Source organism: Tupaia chinensis, unplaced genomic scaffold, assembly GCF_000334495.1.
Source record: "Tupaia chinensis unplaced genomic scaffold, TupChi_1.0 Scaffold138910_1, whole genome shotgun sequence".
In the NCBI taxonomy this organism is placed as follows: Eukaryota; Metazoa; Chordata; class Mammalia; order Scandentia; family Tupaiidae; genus Tupaia; species Tupaia belangeri.
Genome location: NW_006198801.1, coordinates 713,822 through 733,663, shown reverse-complemented (window position 1 = coordinate 733,663; position 19,842 = coordinate 713,822). Strand labels below are relative to the sequence as shown.

Here is a 19,842-nt window from a genome sequence, read left to right as displayed (position 1 = left end):
CGGGCCCCCGCGGGGAGGACTTGCGCCCCCCCCCCCCACACTTGCGCGGGTTCTAGCGCCGGGCACGCGCCAGTGTGCATGCGCGCTCACTACTCTCGCCTCGATCAGTCCGCTGGGCGCGGGGTTGGGAGGCTAACCGCCCTGCTGGCCGGGTTCTTCCCCTGCATCCGCAACGTAGCTGTTCAGGCGCTCCCTTTAGGTCTCTTCTTACAGGAGCTCCTAGGTACCGCCACACACGCGGTACGCGTCCCTGGTCAGGAGTCCTTTTTCAGGTAACAGGCGCGCCCTCTGCCTTAAACAGGTGGACACGCCCTCTCTTTAGCTCCTGGCTGCCAGTCGAGAAGCTGGAGTGGAGTGCGACCTGAGTCTGGTCGTCTCTCCCAGGCCTAAGCCAGAACTCTACCTACGACCGAGCCACAGCACCACGGCCCAGAGAGCCTCCCCGGAGGCCTTGTTATCTTCCATTCATTTGCTGAGCACGCATTCTGAGGGTAACTAGTGTTTACCCTGTACCTACAGCCTGGGAAGTTTGGTCCAAGTTTAGTACACCTGCGAGGACCAAGGAATATTGCCACTCCTACTCCATAATAGTTACTGTGGGAATTGACTAGAGTTGCAAAAGCCTTCTGGTCAGAAAGCCCTAGTACCCTCCCCACCTCATCCTGCCTTCCAAGACTATGCTCAGTAAGACTCGTAGCTGGAAAGCATATATAATATTTTTTCCTGACACTCATTCAACAAAAATGGAGTAAGCACCTACTCCGTGCCAGGTTGGGTGATAACGAGGATAAAGGAGAAATCCAGACATACTGAGTTCCTACCCCGACTGAGCACACAGTCCAGTAGGGTTATCAGGCCACCACCAGACAGTGACAATCTAGAGCCGTAGTACCTAATAGCAACAGAAACGTAACGCGGGACCAGTGTTAGTGCAGCGGTTAAGTGCTGTGCATTGGGAGTCAGACTATATACATGGCCAGTCCCTGCAGCTTGAAAAACATTTTGGATCAAAGCATGTCCAAAATCCTGATGGAGAAAAAGAGAAAAAAGGATTGTAGCATGACCAGGCCCCATTGGAGGGTATGCTTGCTCTCTCTCTCTTTCTCTCTAATAAGCACACATGCCCTCTAGCAATAATTTTTTAAAGGAATATAATGCAAACTACAGGTGCAAATCTGAGTTTTGCATAAGCAGGTAAAATGAATTTTAATAGTTTATTTAACCTAAATATATCCAAACCATAGTTTACTGGAAAAAATATTTTCATCGCTTCAGTTTTACAATTCATGTTTAATAAAATTAAAATTCTATGAGGCATTAACAGCGATATTCATCTCTAGCATGGTCTGAATGAAGTAGTAAAAGGTTGGAAACTATCTAGAGTCCATAAGAGAAATTTGGATAAGTAAATGATAGTTCAGCCACACAACGCAATACTCTGCAGCTAGCAACTGTCAAAAAGTGGGGTAAAGGTGTATGTATTAATATGAGTTCATCTTGAATATATGTGTGTGTGCGTATAAATTAATATATATGTATATTAATTTGAGAGATTTTTGCATGTGCACTCACTGGAGAGACAGAGACAGAAAGCGAGAAATACCCCCAGGAGGGGATGGCCACACTGCAATCCCTTCTCCTCCATTCTCCTCTCGAGATTTTGGGCATGAACACACACATGTCCAGCACGAATTTTTAAGCCACTGTGGGTCTGGGACTTGAACTGCCATCAACCGCGTGGGAGTACAGAGACGTAACCATTATGCCATCTGCAGGTCCCATCTCGAAGATATATTAAGAGATAAAAATGTGCACAACTGTATGTTGTAAACATGCGCATGTATATATGAATGGAACACCTTTAGACATAGCAAAGGCACAACCAGGGTTATCTCTCTGAAGGGAAAACAAGAACAGATAGTCAGATGAGAAAAAGTGATGTTATTTTCCTTATGCCCCTTAGGATATTTTGAATATTTTTACCATGTCCATGTATTTTTTTGTTTTTGTTTTTGTAGAGGTTTTTGCTATAGGGCGTGTGTGCTTGCCAGACAGACAGAGACAGAAAGCGAGAAATCACCCCCCAGGGGAGATGGTCACACCACAATCCCTTCTCCTCCATTCTTCTCTCAGGATCTTGGGCACGCACGCGCATGCACCTGGCGTTGAGTTTTAAGCCACCGGGTCCGGGACGCGAACCGCAGTCAACTACGTGGGAGTCCAGCGACATAGCCATTATGCTAACTGCTGGTTCCCACCATGTCCATGTTTTTAAATGGTTTAATTAAAGAGAGTGTAATAGCTAAGTCAAAGAGTCATTGTAAGAATTAAAATATATTTAAAACGCCCGGTTAGTACTTTATAACCTAATCAACCTAGATACTGGTATTACTCCCAGGGATCCAGGGTAACTCTTCCACTCAATAGAAACTGACCCAGGGGCCCATAGGTGAGTAGATTCCCAAGTGGCTGACTGTGGCTCATATCCCAGACCCAGTGGCTTAAAAATCACACCAGGCATACGTTCATGTGTCCCCAAGATCCAGAGAGCAATATCGAAAAGAAGGGATTGTGCGTGGCCATTCCCACTAGGGGGTGATTTTTCACGATCCCTCTCTCTGTTATCTGTCTCCTCTCTGGCAAGCACATGTGCCCTATGACAAAAAGCTAAAGAAAAAAAGATAAAAGAAACTGGCCCACCCTGTGAATATATGTTTGTCAGCCTAGAAAATTGTTTCTTTCCTTACAAAAAGTTAGGTGCGTTCCAACCTCAGCTCTAGACTGGAAGTCACTTAAAGACCAGAGTAGCACTTTCAGACCCTGAGAATAAATGAGCTCCTTATCACCAAGATTGTCCTTTTGATTTTACGATCAGCTAATCAGGCCCTTCTGATGCCAGTTGAACTTTCTGCCTCCTATCCTCCAAAGTGAGGCCCACCTGCAAGGCCTTATAATCCATGCAAGCCCCTACCTCAAAGTGAGCACATTGCCCTTCTTTTGGGTGGTCCAGTCTCCTTGTTATCTGTACTTATAGCCCTTTGTATTTTTCCTTCTTCTTTTTTGTACTTTTTTTGCTATAGGGCACATGCACTGAACAGAGAGAGAGAGAGAGTGGGAAATCACCCTGCGGGGGTGGGGGATGGCCACACTGCAGTCCCTTTTCCTCCATTCTCCTCTTGGAATATTGGGCACATACACACACACACACACATGTGCCTGGTATGAGTTTCAAGCCTCTGAGTCCAGGACTCGAATTGCAGTCAACCATGTGGGAGTCTAGTACCTTAACCACTGTACCACATGCTGCCTCTATATTTTTCCTTCTTAAAATTGAATTGCTAGGGGACCAGAGATGGTGTAATAGTTACATTGCTGGAATCCCATATGGTTGACCACGGCTCCAGTCCCAGAACAGGCAGCTTGAGACTCATGCCAGGTGTGTGTGTGCATGCATGCCCAAGATCCCAAGAAGAGAATGGAGAAGGGATTGTGGCATGGCCCAGTGGGGAGGTCGTGATTTCTTGCTTTCTGTCTCTCTGGCAAGTACACGCCCTAAAGCAAAAAATCTCTCTCTTAAAAAAAATGCTATTATAATATAAGTTAGAGAAAATGAAAAGTTTAGGAAAATTCAGAGAATTCCCCACTATAATAAATTTCATGACTGTTCTTTGATATCTGCCTTCCCCGCTGAGCTGTAAGTTCTGTGGAGCAAGAACACTGGCTGCGTCCCCTCACACACGTGTAACAGAGCACATGGAGCCAGCAAGGGACCCTTGCTGGGGAGGCCAGGGACCTGACAGTGTCCCAGGGAGCCTGCTCTCATTTTTACAAGGCAGAATCTTGGAATATTTGCCTTCCCAAAAGCACTGTACCTTGGAGTAGACTGAAACTAAGAAATGTATAGTCTCAATGTAAGTACCTCATCACAGGCTTGGTTTGTCTCTGGTCAGCAGAACAGAACATCTGTTGGCCCCAAATATCCTCTCCCCCAAAGTGGCCACAGGATTTTTATTCTCATTAGATTATCTTTGGGTTATCAAGATAATAAACGGACAAGAACATCGGGATCAGCAGCTAGCGTAATGGCTATGTTGCTGGACTCACATGTAGTCGACTGAGGTTCGAGTCCCAGACCAGGTGGCTTAAACTCACGCCAGGCACGTATGCGTATGTGCCCAAGATCCCAGGAGGAGAATGGAGGAGAAGGGATTGCGGCGTGACCATCCCCCCGGGGGAGTGATTTCTTGTTTTCTGTCTCTCTGTCTCTCTCTGTCTTTCTGGCGAGTGCACGAGCCCTATAGCAAAAACCTCTCTCAAAAAAAAAAGGAAAAAATTAAAACTACCTCAAGGGACCAGCAGTTAGTGTAATGGCTATGTCACTGAACTCCCATGTAGTTGACTGCGGTTCAAGTCTCAGACCTAGTGGCTTAAACTCACCGCTGGGCATGTGTGTGTGTGTGCCCAAGATCCTGAGAGGAGAAAGAAAGAGAAGGGATTGTTGTGTGAAAAAAAAAAAAAAAAAAAAGACATCTCACCCCAGATTTGGACAGGTACTGATACTAAGAAGATAAACGTAGAAGATTTTCGGAGAGGCTTCCTCTTAGGGAAACCTGAGGAAACTGGTCTATGGGGTGGGAGAGAGTGGCAAAAACATCAACATAGTGGTTTGAGGTTTGAAGTTCTTTTTCACTAACCCCTTCAAAATGTTTCCCTGAAGGGTCTCAACCACTTGCTTTTTGTTGGCTGCTCAACAAAAGAGGGTCTTGGTGGCGACGATCGTTACAGCAGCTCTCTGGGGCTTCCCCAAGAAGCCAGTGGGTAAATCTAGGCCATGGAGTTTGGCCTACGGGGCATCTGCACTGATGTGCAGAGATCTGATGCTGATCACACGGGCTCCTCAGTGGCAGTCCCAGTGAGCAACAAATGCAGGGATGAAAAGGAACAGAACAGAGAGAGAGATCACAGGAGGGTGGCCTGCAGCCTGGGGAGAGTGGGAAGACACAGAGCGGGTGCTGATGTCTGACAGCCAGTATCCAGTGCCCATTGTGGGTGGATCTGTGGGTCAGAATGCTTCCTTTCTGCCATCGGTTGGCAGAACCTCTTCCTTCTGTGAGATAATAGAAGAATCCCGAGTTATGGATTAAATCTTAGTCTTGAATCTGCCCTGTGTTGTCTTCAACGTGTCCCTTTTCTCTCTCAATTTATGTTTCTCATATGCATGACAGAGAGGAGGATATCGCCCTCTCAGGATTCTTTTTTTTTTTTTTTTAATAAGAGGTTTTAGCTACAGGGCGCGTGCGCTCGCCAGACAGACAGAGACAGAGAGACAGAAAGCGAGAAATCAGCCCCCAGGGGGATGGCCATGCCGCAATCCCTTCTCCTCCATTCTCCTCTCGGGATCTTGGGCATGCACGCACACTACCTGGCGTGAGTTCAAGCCATCGGGTCCGGGACTCGAACCACGGTCGACTACATGGGAGTTCAGTGACATAGCCATTATGCTAACTGCTGGTTCCAATAATCTGAATTTCTAACACTCTTCCAGATGCTACTGATGCTGGCCTGAGGACCACACTCTGGGAAACATTTCTCTAAAGTGATGAAGTTTTCCTTCATCTGGTAGGCAAGGTTGGCCTCTATTGCCCTCTGCTGGCCAGACTATAAATTGATCTAAGTATGGGCTGGGAGAAAACAGTGATTACCTGCCTGAGAACCAGTTTAAAAACAGCAATTGCAATTGTTTGTTGCTTCAGAGTATATTTAAATGTACTTTCACATGAATAATCCTATTTAATCTTTTTAACAATTCTATGAAGTAGGCAAGATGGATTTTCATTTTGCAAATGAGAGAAAACAGGTGTATTGTCATAACAATACTGACAGACTTCCTGAAAGAAGGATGTTATATATTTATTTTAGTTCTGGTATACGGCATGTGCACTCACCAGAGAGAGAGAGAGAGAGAGAGAAAAAAAAGAAAATGAGAGAAGTTACCCCCTCCCAGGGGAGTGCAATGGCCTGGCCACAATCCCTTCTTCTCCATTCTCTTTTCGGGATCTTGGGCGTGCACACAGATGCCCCAGCATGATTTTCGAGCTGCCACATCTGGGACTTGAACCACACAGTTGGCCTTGTGGGATCCAGTGCCTTAACTTCCTTGCTACCTGCTGGCCTGAGGGAGGGTTTTCCCTGCTAGGGCTTTCCCGTATGGTGTGTGCACTTGCCAGAGAGAGACGGAGAGAGGGCAAGTGAGAAATCTCCATTGGGAGTTTGGCTGTGCCGCGATTCCTTCTCCTCCAGGTTCTTCTGGCAGGATTTGGTCACCTACACACACACGCCTGGTGTGATTTTCAAGCTTCCAGGCCCATACTCAAACTGCGGTCTGCCATATGGGAGTCCAGCATCTTAACCACTTAGCCCCTTGATGCTCTCTTAACACAGAACAGCCAGCAAAGAACTTTTTTTGTTTATTTCTTTATTCCTTCCATAAGCAAGAGGTATACAGAGAAAGACAGAGAGACAGCACCCCAACAAGGTCTTGATACCACATCCACTCCCAGCCTCAGCCAGCTCTGGATCATGGACATGCACATGCCCAGAGTATTCAGGGAGGCCTGTGGATATGAACTCAGAACCTTCCCTGTGCTGCCATTCGGCCCTAAATTTTCATTTGGCTGTAAGGGTAAACGAAAGAGTGACTTTCTGACCAGAAAGTCACTCTCTAGGGTTCTCTGCTTTCCTCACACATAATATCCTACTGGGTTATGATGGAAAATGCTAAAATTCAACCTCTCAACTCCTTTATTTACCCTCTCCAAGCTTTAATATACCTGAAAATTACCTACCTCACTGGGCTGTATGAAATGAGAAGATGTCTTGTTCATAGTTCCTGATGTCTAGAAAGTGTTCAATAAGCATGAGTTCATGGTTCACGATTCCTAGCTCCTCAAAAAGTAGCAGTGATGGCTGGGGCTGGCAGACGGTGTGGTGGTTAAGGTGCTGCCCCCATGGCCAACCATGGACCTGATAGCTTGCTTTCTCATTTTCCCTCTCTCTTTTTCTGTCCCTCTCTGGTCAAATTCAAATAATAATAATAATAAATTAAATTAAATAATTCTTAAAAAGAAAAGTAGCAGTGGTTAAGCTATTCTTTTTTATTATTTATTTATTTATTATTCCTACAGTTTTTAAAGCAACAGCCCTGACGAGGACCAGGAGATAATCTAGGTGATGTCTTCCCCCAGACTCATTCCCGTATGGAAGGATTTCAAATACCTCATCAGTGATACCATAAATAAAAGCAAGGTAATGTATACATAGGACTTAGGCATGTTATTGGCTGGCCTCTGTCTACCTTAACACAGTGAACACTTCAGAAGAGTCATAGATTGACCATGAAAACAGGAGCAAGTGGGGTGGACCATGACAATTGTTATCTTAGTCTTGGAAACGAGCTGTCAGTTACCAAATGAATCTATAGACCTCTTTGAATCTATAAGACCCCCTTAAATACTTTGAAGCATTGTCAGAGGAACCAACCCTTTAGGAAAAAAGATTTTCTAAAAAAGAAGGGAAAAGCACCAGAAAGAACATTTGCCAACCTCAGTTGTGTCCATATTGGCTCTGTGTAAGAAGATCTCATATATATGTTTCACATCACATGTTCTATCGCTATGGGACAAGATAGGTTGTTTATATGCGATCCTTCTGTCAAAGTTGAAGGCCAGATAGGGTGTTCTCAAAGTTTTATTTAGTGTAACTTTTGGTCTAGGACACATGCGCTTGCTGGAAAGACAGAGACAAAGAGACAGAAAGTGAGAAATCACCTACTGTGGGAGATGGCCATGCTGCAATCCCTTCTCCTCCATTCTCCTCTTGGGATCTTGGGCACACACACATGTCAAGCATGAGTTTTAAGCTGCCAGATCTTGGACTCAAACCGTGGTTGACTACGTAGGAGTCCAGCAACATAACCATTACACCATCTTCTGGTCCCTATTTAGTATAACTTTAAACTTTTATGTTATTAAAGTCAGTGGCACTTACAGGATTCTAGGACATCCTATGCTATTATTTAGGGGACCTCAAAAAGTTCATGGAAAATGGAATTAAAGTACAAGTTTATTTTGGTGCAAAAAGCCATGTTTAATTTTTTCATAATACACATTTTCTTTGTTTTTGTTTGTTTGTTTGTTTTTAAGAATTATTTTATTTTGGGGCCAGCAGGTGGAGTGGTGGTTAAGGGCACTAGACGCCCACATGACCCCAATTCGAGTCCTAGACCTGGTGGCTTGGTTTTTCACTTTCTCTCTCTCTCACTCGCTCTGTCTCTCTCTGGTCAAGTTGAATAAGTAAATAAATCTTTTTAAAGAATGATTTTATTTATTTATTATTATTTCTTAGTTTGACCAGAGATAGAGAGTAAAGGAGAGAAAGTAAGAAAGCAAGCTGCCAGGTCCAGGACTCAAACTGCAGTCAGTCATGTGGAAGTCTAGGGTCTTAACCACCACACAACCTGCCAGCTCCCATAATACACATTTTTTATGAAAATGTTTACAACCCCTTGTATGTGGGTATAAGGTGATATGCTTGCCTGGGTAATCTGTTAGATGTGTGTCTTATCATACATGTACCTTGTAGACACAGGGAAAGTGTCAGAAGACAGATGTGGTGAACTGCATGTTGGGAAGAACATCATTTCCCCGCACTCACACTATAAAATTTGCCCTAGAAAATCTGATTCTCTCATGTGTTGGGAAACTTGTCACATGCTTGTGAGTGAAGATATCCTGTAAGTGACAATAATATATGCACATGCGGCTGTAACAGAAGTGGTCCTTGGGGTAGGAGGCATGGCTTTGAGAACTGCTTCAGCTGTAACTTGTATGAAAATATATTTAGTGAATGTATTCCCTGGCTTCTTAGCTTATCTCATGCCTCTCCCCAGCAAACTGCAGAGGATCCAAAAAGTGATCTAGTTGTGCTGAGTGACCGGTCCCAAATACTGTTCAAAGAGTCACGCTATCCTCAAAATATGCCGCTTATATGCTATTACTTCAGTGATGCCTACTTCTTCGCCTCCCTCTCGTGGGTGACACCAATCACAAAAGAAATACAGGTAAAACTGCCTTTCTCCCCCATGTATAGCTCATTCTCTTCAGGAACCATGTTCTCAGGCTGGATGGACAAAGAGGATTCCTCATCTTTTCTCCAATTACAGCTTCCATGTTGATAGGCTTCATGGCTTTCCTAAAGTAGGCCCCGGTTTGGGAAAAGTCCTTGACTTCCCATGTCTACTATATTTTCAACTCCTATCACCACAGAGTAACATCACACTAAAGTCATCTAATTCCTCCTCAGGAAAAAACTAGCTGAATAGTCTCTGCTTTCTTCCTCTACTACCTTTACTAAATAATTTCCATCTTATTTCCTTCCAGGCTGTAGTGTGGATGAAGAGCAAAACTGAGGACATGGTTGAGAAGAGAGTATTCTCCATGTCTGAGCGACTGCCACCCATCCAGTCTATGGTCCACACAGGTTCCTTTCATATCCTCGTGACCTACTGTGGTGACCTGTTTCTGAGGCTCTTTGGGGACCACTTTCGGGCTTTCAAACCCCTGGGTGTAGTGCCGTGCCGCTTCCACATCAGCTGCCTCTGCTATGACCCAGAAATGAAGATGCTCCTGTCTGGCCTCCTTGGGGCAGTGGTCACCTGGGTCATTGAGCGAAATGGCAAGGGCCTCCAAATGGCCCACATGGTTTCCATGTCTGGTGATGAGCTTGTCCAGGACATTATAGTGAATGGTCCCAATGGCTCCCTCCTAGCCTTGTGCGAGACTGTGGTGAGGGTTCTTGAGCGTCAGGGCCAGGGCCAGCTGGCCGAGGTGAAGAGATTCATTTCTACCATCAGCGGCTCCTCTATCACCTGCTGTTTTACTTGTTTTGATCAGGGCTTTCTCTATGCTGGAAATGGAACTGGGGAAATCCAGGTTTGGAGCCTCAATCGGGGCCAGCCCCTCCACTCTTTCAAGGGCCACTCCTTAACAGTTCTATGTATCCGCAGTCGGCCAGAGGCCCACACCCTGCTAACAGCTGGCAGGGAAGGCTTAATCAAGGAGTGGAACCTAACTTCAGGGAACCTGCTTCGACGGCTGGAACTGGGAGAGGAACTCTACCGACTTGAGTTCATTGACAACATAACTTTCTTCTGCCAAACTATTCATAGCTTTTCCTTACGCCGTCTGCCCTGCTTCTATAGCCTCTTCAACGTCTGTGGTTCTGCTCCCCAGCATGTGCGTCGGATCCGCTGTGGAGATAACTGGTTCCGGATCCTGTGCGCTAGCGAGGATGGCTTGTTACACTTTGTGTCCCCGATAACAGGGAATCTTCTGATCATCACCTGGCCTTTCTCAATCCTGGACCAGGCTGTGGATTGGGCCTATGACCCAGTTAAAGAGGAGCTCTTTGTGGCAACAGGCAGTTCAGAAGTGATGGTATATGACACAACCCGCTCTCCTTGCCCAGCCAAGTATCTCATATGCACCTCGCCAGATTCTCAGGACTTTGTACAGTGCCTCGCTTATGGGCATTTCCACCTGGGTCGGGGTCTAGAAGGACTGATGTTCTCTGGGCACCAGAGTGGCATCATAAGAGTGCTTTCTCAACACAGCTGTGCCCGAATAGAGACACTTGTGCACTTTGGGGCTGTACTGGCACTCTCTACACTGCCTGGAGGGCTTTTTGGTAGCCGAGAAAACTCTTTTCTCTGTTCCTACGGGATGGATGACTATGTACGCCTGTCAGAAGCTGTGTTTGAGGGGGTGAGAGTACGTCTACGGCCTCTTGCCAGTATTCTCAGCAGCTGTCACCTGAAACACCTGATACTCTTACCCAAGTCCGTGAGTGCCATCACGGACACTAATTGCCTGCGTCTCTGGAAGTTCCATGATTTTCTGACCTCTATGACACAAGGCTCCAAGTATATAGAGTCATTGCCCCTGCACCAGTGTGCCATCACATCCTTTGATGTCTGCCTGTCTTTGAATCTTTTTGTCACAGGTGCTATTGATGGCTCTGTTCGGCTCTGGGACTTCCATGGTAGACTCATAGCCATGCTGGACTCATCATTGCACTTTGGCCCGCTCTGCTTTGCAAATGATCGGGGTGACCTACTTGTGACTTTCAACCAGAGTCTTTATCTGGTCTCCTGTTTAAAGCTCCTTCCCCCACCCCTGCTGGCTCGCCTTTCCTTTATGAGCATAGCAGACGAAGTACTAGAAGTCCCTAAACCTTTTACACCAGGCTTCTTCTTCTCCTTTGAGACAATGTTTGTTCCCAAATATGTCTACCTTGGACAAGGGAAACAGCAATTAGTGGGTCTGGAGAAACTTATTAATAAGCGGGCCATTGCCTTTGACCACTCTGTGCCACATGTTATAGAAGAAGATGAGGAAGGGAACCCTGTGATACTGGGTACCCCCATACGTGACATTTTCCTGGGAGATGAAACCGATAAGATACAGAAGAAAAAACGTCAGTATCCAAGTTACGTGGTTCCTCCCCAGCTACAGCTGACTAACTGGGATGGACTCAACCCCTATCAGATATTGCGTTGCTATTTTGGTCATGGGCGAGAATGGTTTTTTGCCCCTGATTGCTACATACCCAACTCAGTGATTCGTGCCCGTCTTTGGCCAGAGGGCAGCCCTATATACCTACATTGCAACCTGCACCCACCCCAGCGGGCTCTGGAATGGGATAATTTTCAGCAGTTCTTCTTCTGGCACAGTAGGACAAGAGCCTTGAGTGAAGTAGAACATCGAGAACAGAAGGAGGATGAACACTTTATAGAAATGAGACTGTCCAAGGATATAACTTATAGTGTCCTTACAAATACAACAAACCGCAACTGGCTGGGAAGGAAGATGAGTGAAATAACTATTAATAGCTTGATTGAGACAATCCTCAATATTATGATCCATGCTCCTCCCTTGAAGTACCAATGTTGTATTGGTGCACTAGGACAAATTTTTGCCTCTTATCAGGTATCTCCAGCCCTGCGCGCTGAGACAGCCCATCGCTTGCTGGATGATACAACCAATTCCAACCCACTGATCCGAGAACTAGCCTGGGAAGGGCTGAAGCGTCTAGGAATGATTACTCATCTCTTTGCCATGCCTTTGGCCCAAGGATTAATGGACAAAGACCAAAGAGTGAGGAATAAGGCCCTGAGTCTCATGGCTGATACTGGAATCCACTCTAAGACCTCACTCTTAAACTTGATCCAGAAACGAGATATTTTCCGGGAGATCCAGTAAGTTTTTTATGCAGCAAGTTGTTCCTCAATTCTTTACCAGCTTCTAATTTTCTTCTCTTTACCCATTTTCCCTTCTCTTCCTTTACTACCTCATCTTTACTTAGTAGCGCTCCTTGACCTTTCTTCTCTTTCATAGCCTTTTCTATTCCTAGACTGTATTCGACAATCCTCTGACTGCTCATCCCCTTCTCTAATTCTTTGCCTGTTTCTATCTGTTCCCTACATCTTCAAGTTCCACTTTTTATGCTTTTCTCCCACCCTTGCAAGCCCATACAGGCCCATTTATTACTATCTTGGCTTCCTAGACCCTTTTCTTTCTTCTTGGCCAGCATTTATCTCTATATACACTGTTCATCTTGGCTGTTTTGCTTAACCCTTTGCCTGTTCCACAGCAGTTCTTTCCTACCCATTCTCTCCCTTATGCTTGATTCAGCATAGTCCTTCCTCTTTGACTTTTATAGGCAGGAGATGATTGGGGAGGAATCCCTGGACCATCTCCTAGGAATGAGGCCCACAGATCTACAGATCCTTTACACTCAAGTGGAGCAGAGATTGAATGAAAACCTGACCTTGTCAGAAGGAGACGAAAAGCCTGCTTTTTCTTTATATGTCCCAAGGGATTCCAAAACCCAGTCCCTTTCTGAACAACCTCTTGAAGAATATGAAGTGGCCACCAAACCCAGCAAAGGCCAAAAACGGGGCCGAACAGGAGGAAAAAAGCATGGTATGTATGGAATGATATAGTCCAAGACTGAGGGTCCCCAAGAGGCAGGATAATTAGGGCTAGAGTCAAGAGACAGTAGGTGGAGAGATAAGTAGAAAGATTTATGTCATAGAAGAAAATTCTTTTAGAAGGAGCCACCCAAACTCAGGAAGATTGCAAGGCCCATCTCTCTGATTTGGTTGGGGGTGAGAGGCATCAAATGAAGCAAGGAAATTTTGATTAAAAAAACAAAAACAAGGGACCAGCAGTTGGAGTAATGACTATGTCGCTAGATTCCCATGTAGTTGACTGCGGTTTGAGTTCTGGACCTGGTGGCTTAAACTTACACCAGGCATGTTTGTGTGCATGCCCAAGATCCCAAGAGGAGAATGGAGGAGAAGGGATTGCGGTGTGGCCACCCCCCTAGGGGGGTGATTTCTCACTTTATGGCTCTTTATCTCTTTCTAGTGAGCACACGTGCCCTATAGCAAAAACCTCCAAAAAAAAAAAAGAAAAAGAAAAAGAAAAAAGAAACAAAACAAAACAAAACAAAAAATCAAACCAAAACCAAAAAAGCACCTCACCCTTATCCGTTGCTACTTCTTTTATGGCAGTTCCTCTTAGCTCACACCAAATATTGGGAAGGGTTTCACTTAACCTCCAAAAAACTCCCAAAAAAAAAAAAAAAAGAAAAAAAAAAAAAGAAACAAAACAAAACAAAACAAAAAATCAAACCAAAACCAAAAAAGCACCTCACCCTTATCCGTTGCTACTTCTTTTATGGCAGTTCCTCTTAGCTCACACCAAATATTGGGAAGGGTTTCACTTAACCTCCCATGCTTTCTATATCTCTATCTCCTGATTTTTCTTCTAGCCCGAAAATGGTTGCGAGGTCTAAAGAAGATCAAAGAGGGAGACTCTAAACAGATTAGCACAGAGCCAGTTCCCTTAGAGGGTGAGATTGATCAGAGTGAAGCTGTACCAATTGAAACGGAGGATACACTTGTCTATTCTAGAAAGTCTTCAGTCACCAGTACAGTAAGAGTCTCAAAAGATCTTGAACCTAAAGAGATAGAGGTCTCAAAGGATCAAATTGTGTTGACCATGAAGATGCTGAGAAAAATGCATGATAAGAGAGGCAAGAAAGCAACACCTCAGAAACCTGTAAAGGGGCACAAGAAGAAAAAAAAAGAAGCCGAAGTTATAACTGAGGAACCTCCACCTTCTGTAACAGGAGAACCAATGATTAAAAAAGTTAAAACTCGTGGGCGGGGTGCCTTTGGAGTGCCTGGCCACAGGACTACCCCTGGAGATGGTTCATCATGGCGGGATGATCTATGTCGTCTTCTGACCCTGAGGATATCTGGTTCTCAAACAGAAATGTCAGAAGCTCTAAACATTGAGCTAGTGACTTTGGCTCAGGAGATGCTGGTAGATAGGCGCCCGAGCTGGGAACTCTTTCGGGAGATCTGTCCTCTGCTGAAGGAAGAGAAAAAAGTTCTGTTTGAAGACCTTGACTGGGATGTAGCCTGGTCAGAGGAGAAACCAGTTTTTATACAGGAAGAAATCACTAGAAAGGACATAGTGATCACAGATGAAGAAGAGCTACCACAGGAGAAAGAGCAAGTGCAAAAAGGAGCTGAGGATGTTCAGGACTTGGAGGAAACCCAGGTGATTCCAAAAAAGGGCAAGAAAAAGAAAGGTACTATTTTAGAACCAGGCGACTTAGCCAAGGGAAAACAAAAATCTAAGAAAGAAGAAAAGAAATCCTTTAAAAAGGTGTCTAAGCAAGAGAGGAAAGCAGTGCAGCCAGAGGAAAAAGTGGATATAAAAGAGAGGGATGTGACCAAAGAAGAGAGAGAGATGAGTGAGAAAGAGGAAGAAATAGTCAACCTGGAGGAGGAGCAAAAAGAAAGACCAGATGTGGTTGAGAGGAAGTTGTCTTGGGAGGAGTGGAAGAGGTCCTGGGACCAGTGGAAACAGGCTAATAATGAGAGAAAGGTATCCTGGAATGAATGGAAGCAAGCTTGGGACAGGAGCCATTTTCAGAAAGAGGAGGCACTATGCCAGCATGGAGAGAAGTTACTCCCAGATAAGAAAACATTGGAGGATGATGAGGGGAAACTGAAATGGGATGAGTGGAAACAGCTCTGGGAAGATATATTGACATCCAGGCACATGGATAAGGAAGAACTGACTCCAGTGGATGCAATACCTTGGGAGAGGGAAGAAGAAGAAGGAGAAGGAAAAGAAGAAGAAGAACAAGAAGAAGAAGAACAAGAAGAAGAACAACAAGAAGAAAAAGAAGAAGAGGAGGAAGAGGAGGAGGAGGAGCAGAAGAGGAAGAGGAAGAAGAAGAAGGAGAAGGAAAAGAAGAAGAAGAACAAGAAGAAGAAGAACAAGAAGAAAAAGAAGAGGAGGAAGAGGAGGAGGAGGAGCAGATCCAGAAAGAACATAAACAGGCCAAGATACAGAGGAAACATGCCCGAGCTGAAAGAAAACTAGCTAAAGAAAAGAGAAAACTAGCACAACAAGAAGAAAAACTTGCTCAAGAAGAGAGAAAACTGGCCCAGGAAGAGGAAAAACTGGCCCAAACGTGTATGGAAATGGTTCAGGGAGATGGTGAAATGGCCCAGACAGAGAGGGAATTCGCCCAGAAAGAGGGAAAACTGGCCAAAAGAGAAGATCAGCTAGGCAAAGAAATAGTGAAATTGACTCAGAAATGGAAGAAATTGGCCAAGAAAATGGAGAAAGAAGCTCAAGAAGAAGAGAAATTAGTAAATAAAGGGGGGAAATTGGCTGAGGTAAAAAAGGTATTTGCCAAGCAGTTGGAAAAATTGACCCAGAAAGAGCAAGATCTGGCATGTCGAGAACAAGAGATGGCTGAGGAATTGGAGAATCTGATGTGGGACATAAGGGATTTGTCTTGGAAAAAAGAGGAACTGGATCTTCAAGAGGAGAAACTCCATGAGGAAAAGGAGGACCTGGCTCAGCAAGAGAAGATACTGGCCAGTCAAGAGGAAAAGCTGGCTATGGAAGAGAAAAAACTGGCCCTGGAAGAAGAGCTGCTCAACCAAGAAGAGAAGAAACTAGCCCAGGATAAGGAAAAAACGCCCGAGGAAGAACAAAGACTGGCCCAAAAACGGGAGAAACTGATAGAGAAAAAGAAGAAACTGGCCCAGGAAAGAAGAAAACTAGTCCAGGCCAAGGAAGAACTTATACAGAAGAAGAGGATCCTGGCCCAGAAGGAAGATAATCTGGCTCAGGAAAAAAAATATCTGGCTCAGGAGCAGGAAAAAATGGCTGAGAGAAAAGAGGCTCTCCTCTACATCAAAGAAAAACTCAATCAGAGCAGACAGGAATTAGTCCAAGTAAAGGAGAAACTGGAGATGTATAAGAAGAAACTGGATCAGGTAGAGGAGAAATTGAATCAGGAAAAGGAGATAGTGGCCCAGAAGAAGGAGCATCTGGCTTATCTACAGGAAAGTTTGGCCCAAATAGAACAACAACTGGCTAAAAAACAGGAGAAATTGGCCAAGGGAAAAATGAAATTATTTAAGAAGAAGAAGACAATGTTCCAAGAGAGGAAATTGATCAGAGAAGAGTCAGATATTGCTAAGGAAGAAAAGGCATTGAAGATGGAAATGAAGAAACTGGCCCAAGAGAAAATGAGACTGGCTGAGGAAAAGAAAACTCTCTTCAAAGGAGAGACTCGAGAAACCCTAAGACAGAAAGAAGCATCTAAGGACAAAACAGAACTAATGAAGAAGAAATTGGCAATAGAGGAGAAGGTACTGGCATATGAAGATAGGATACTGGCCTCAGAGAAAAGGAACATTGCCAAAGGAAATCTGGAGGTTACTACAGGTCAGAGAATATGTGCCCAGGAAGAAAGGAAGTTAGCCAGAGCAATGAGGAAGCTATCTTTGGAAAAGAAGGGCATTTTCAAGGAACCAAAAAAAGCAAGCAAAGTCTTAAGGGCACTTCAAAAATTAGCCAGTGAGGAAAGGAGACTAATTCAAGAAGAAATAAAGATGACAAAGAGGAAGAGGGCACTCGTTGTTGAGGAGAGCAGATTGAACAAGGAAGAGAATTTACTTGATCTCAAAGAGTGGGATCTTTCTAAGGAACAATCGGAAATGACCAAAGATGAGAAAGAACTGGCCCAAAAGCAGAGAAAACTGGCCAAGGAAATGAAAAGAATGATTAAAAAAGAGAGAAAAATGTCAGAGGAAGAAAGCAGATTAGCCAGAGAAGAGCAAGCATTCATACAGGCTGAAGAGGAGGAAGAAGCAACAGAGGAAGAAGAGGTCATTTCATTCCTTAAACGAAGGCAAGGAAAGAGAAAACCGCCAGAGAGTATTGATACATCAAAAGAAGAGTTTTCCAGTCAAGTAGATGAAATGGAAAGTGAAGAGAGCTTTTCTGAGTTAATGGAAAGCCTGATAGATCAAGTAGAAGAGAGTTCACTCGAAGAGGAAGAGGAGGAAGAAGAGGAGGAGGAAGAAGAGGAAGAAGAGGAAGAAGAGGGAGAAGAGGAAGAAGAGGAGGAAGAGGAGGAAGAAGAGGAGGAGGAAGAGGAATGGGAAAAGGAAGAAGAATGGGAGAAGGAGGAAGAAAAAGAGGAGATGAAAGAAGGAGAGGGGCTGGAGGAAGAAGAGGAAAAGAAGCAAGAAGAGAAGAGAAGGAAAAAGAAGAAAAAGGTGCAAGAGGAGGTGGAGGAGAAGGAAAAGGAGCAAGAAGAAAAGAGAAGGAAAAAGAAGAAAAAGGTGCAAGAGGAGGTGGAGGAGAAGGAAAAGGAGCAAGAAGAGAAGAGGAAAAAGAAGATGCAAAAGGAGATGGAGGAGGAGAAGGAAGAGGGAGTTTTTGAGGAGAAAGAAGAAAGCGTGAGTGACAAAGAGATGGAAAGTTTGAGTGAGAAGGAAGAGGAGGAAGAATATGAGGAGAAGGAGGAGGAGGAAGAGGAGGAGAGAAGCTCATTGGAAGAAGAGGTAGACAAGGAAAAAGAGATATTAAAAAGAGAAAAACTTCTGAGGTTGCAAGAAGAAAGAGGTAAGTTTCTCCTAAGAGAGAAAACAGTCCTTTCCATTGAAAAAAGAGTCCCTCAGGTCAAAGACAGTGGTATAAAACTAAGAGTTCTGGAAAGTCCTTCCAAGGAACTGATATCAATAGCACCAGAAATGGAAGAGAAAATACCACTGCCAGTGTTGGAGGAACAACTATCCTGGGAAGATGAGGCCACAATACTTAAGACACCCAGGAAATTATCAGAGACAAGGTTTGTGGCTAAAGAAGAACAGTTAGAGGAATATAAGTATATACCTCTACATGTTTTCGATACGGTTTTGAAGTCCCAAGAGCAGGACTTAAAGACCCCATTCATGCCTCACACATTTAGGAAGATCATGGAGGCTCAGAAACTCCAACACAAACTACCAAGTGCCAGGTGGACGTGGTTTTTACAGCATCATCCATCTCTGATGAGAGATGAGGTAGAGATACCACTATCTCAAATCCTGGCTGAGGAACGATATCCAGAGGTAAGCCTCTCAGAAGTAGAGTGGCTCCACCATATGCTAGAACGGATGGAAGCGGGAGAACAGCTTTCCAGAGAGAGTTTCCACAGATTGTGTCAGCTCCTCAGAGACTTCTCAAAGGGAAACTTAGAGTGGCTGCATATAGCCAAACTTCAAGCTATTGCGTACCGTCACAGGCAGGCACTGGAATCCCAAAGCACAAGGATCTCAAAACCTGATGAGTCCATAAGTCCAAAATACTTGAAAGTGATTCCTCCTATAAGAGGAAAGGAAAAAGAGAGTTGGCTGAAACCTTTGGATGTCCCAACACTAAAGTCCCCTTTAGGTACCAAGAGAATTCCTGACCCAAAGGCTATGAATTGGCATCTCCTAGGAGAACCGTATAGAAGTAGGCGGGCACAACAGATATCCTCTGTTCTCAAAGAGATGGAGATGCAACACGTTTATCCTGTGACAAGAGACATTTTTCCCAGTGCTCATGCCTCTGTGGAAAAACAAACCGTGGCACTGATGTTTCAAAAGGATCTCAGGGATTTTAAGGATAAGGGCAGGTTTCCCAAATTACCCAAATTGGAGAAGAAGACACAACCCATCTCCAAAAAAAGGGAAGAGGTGCCTTTATGGGAGACCTTTGTGGCACTGTACCATGTTTTGCGGATGCTGCAGCAGCGATATGCAAAAGACAGAGCTGCTTGGATGGAACAGTTCTACCGGATCGTAGACCTATACCAGCTTAAGTCCCCCCGGATCCAGAGGCTACTACAGGAGCTGCTACTGAAAGAGGATCCTCAACCCCAAGAGATCACCTACAAAGAGGCCCTAAAGTCCACAGAGCTAGTTCCTGGGGAGCGGCTCTTATACCACCTGTTTTGTGGTAGTTCTCATACTGCTAGAAGCCCTCCGGAGTTCCAGCATGTGGTACCCCTCCCTGAGCAGAATAATGTGCGTACCATCCTTCCTATGGGCATTGCCCAGTACGGGATCTTAGAACTTGCTTGGAAGAGCTTACCCCAAGCTGACATTCACCTCACCAAGGAACTGCCCCACGTCGTTTCTCCCACTCCCTAATTTGGAACCGACTGGAACTCTGGATTATTCATTCCTAAGTGCAGAAAGGCCTGGCCACCAGAATCTAGACCTTCAGTTTTATGGCCCACACAGAGGCAGGGCCAGGTCAAAGTACTTTCCTCACCCAGTTCTGGAAGCCAGTTTCTATATGTGGAATAAAGAGGAGATATTTATTTGCAACAAGCACTTTGATGTGTACACTTTTCCCATACTTTGGT

The 19,842-nt window shown here is 44.8% G+C and overlaps 1 protein-coding gene across 1 annotated transcript; it reads left to right on the top strand.

The window, feature by feature from the left end:
• The first annotated feature begins 98 nt into the window (after window positions 1-98).
• On the top strand, window positions 99-19,803 carry LOC102488625 (WD repeat-containing protein 87). The gene is made up of 8 exons (XM_027765621.1): window positions 99-272; window positions 7,185-7,305; window positions 8,948-9,118; window positions 9,438-12,313; window positions 12,778-13,040; window positions 13,894-15,221; window positions 15,368-17,592; window positions 17,803-19,803. Exons 2-8 carry the CDS (start codon window positions 7,231-7,233, stop codon window positions 19,622-19,624), a joined length of 8,760 nt encoding a protein of 2,919 aa, XP_027621422.1. The 5' UTR covers window positions 99-272; window positions 7,185-7,230; the 3' UTR covers window positions 19,625-19,803.
• Window positions 19,804-19,842: the final 39 nt, after the last annotated feature.

Bases quoted from the DNA above. Each gene is read 5' to 3' on its own strand.
- LOC102488625 (XM_027765621.1), top strand. From the start codon at position 7,231: ATGTCTTCCCCCAGACTCATTCCCGTATGGAAGGATTTCAAATACCTC. The intron at 7,306-8,947 runs GTAATGTATACA...GCCTCTCCCCAG, and splicing joins ATACCATAAATAAAAGCAAG to CAAACTGCAGAGGATCCAAA. The intron at 9,119-9,437 runs GTAAAACTGCCT...ATTTCCTTCCAG, and splicing joins CAATCACAAAAGAAATACAG to GCTGTAGTGTGGATGAAGAG.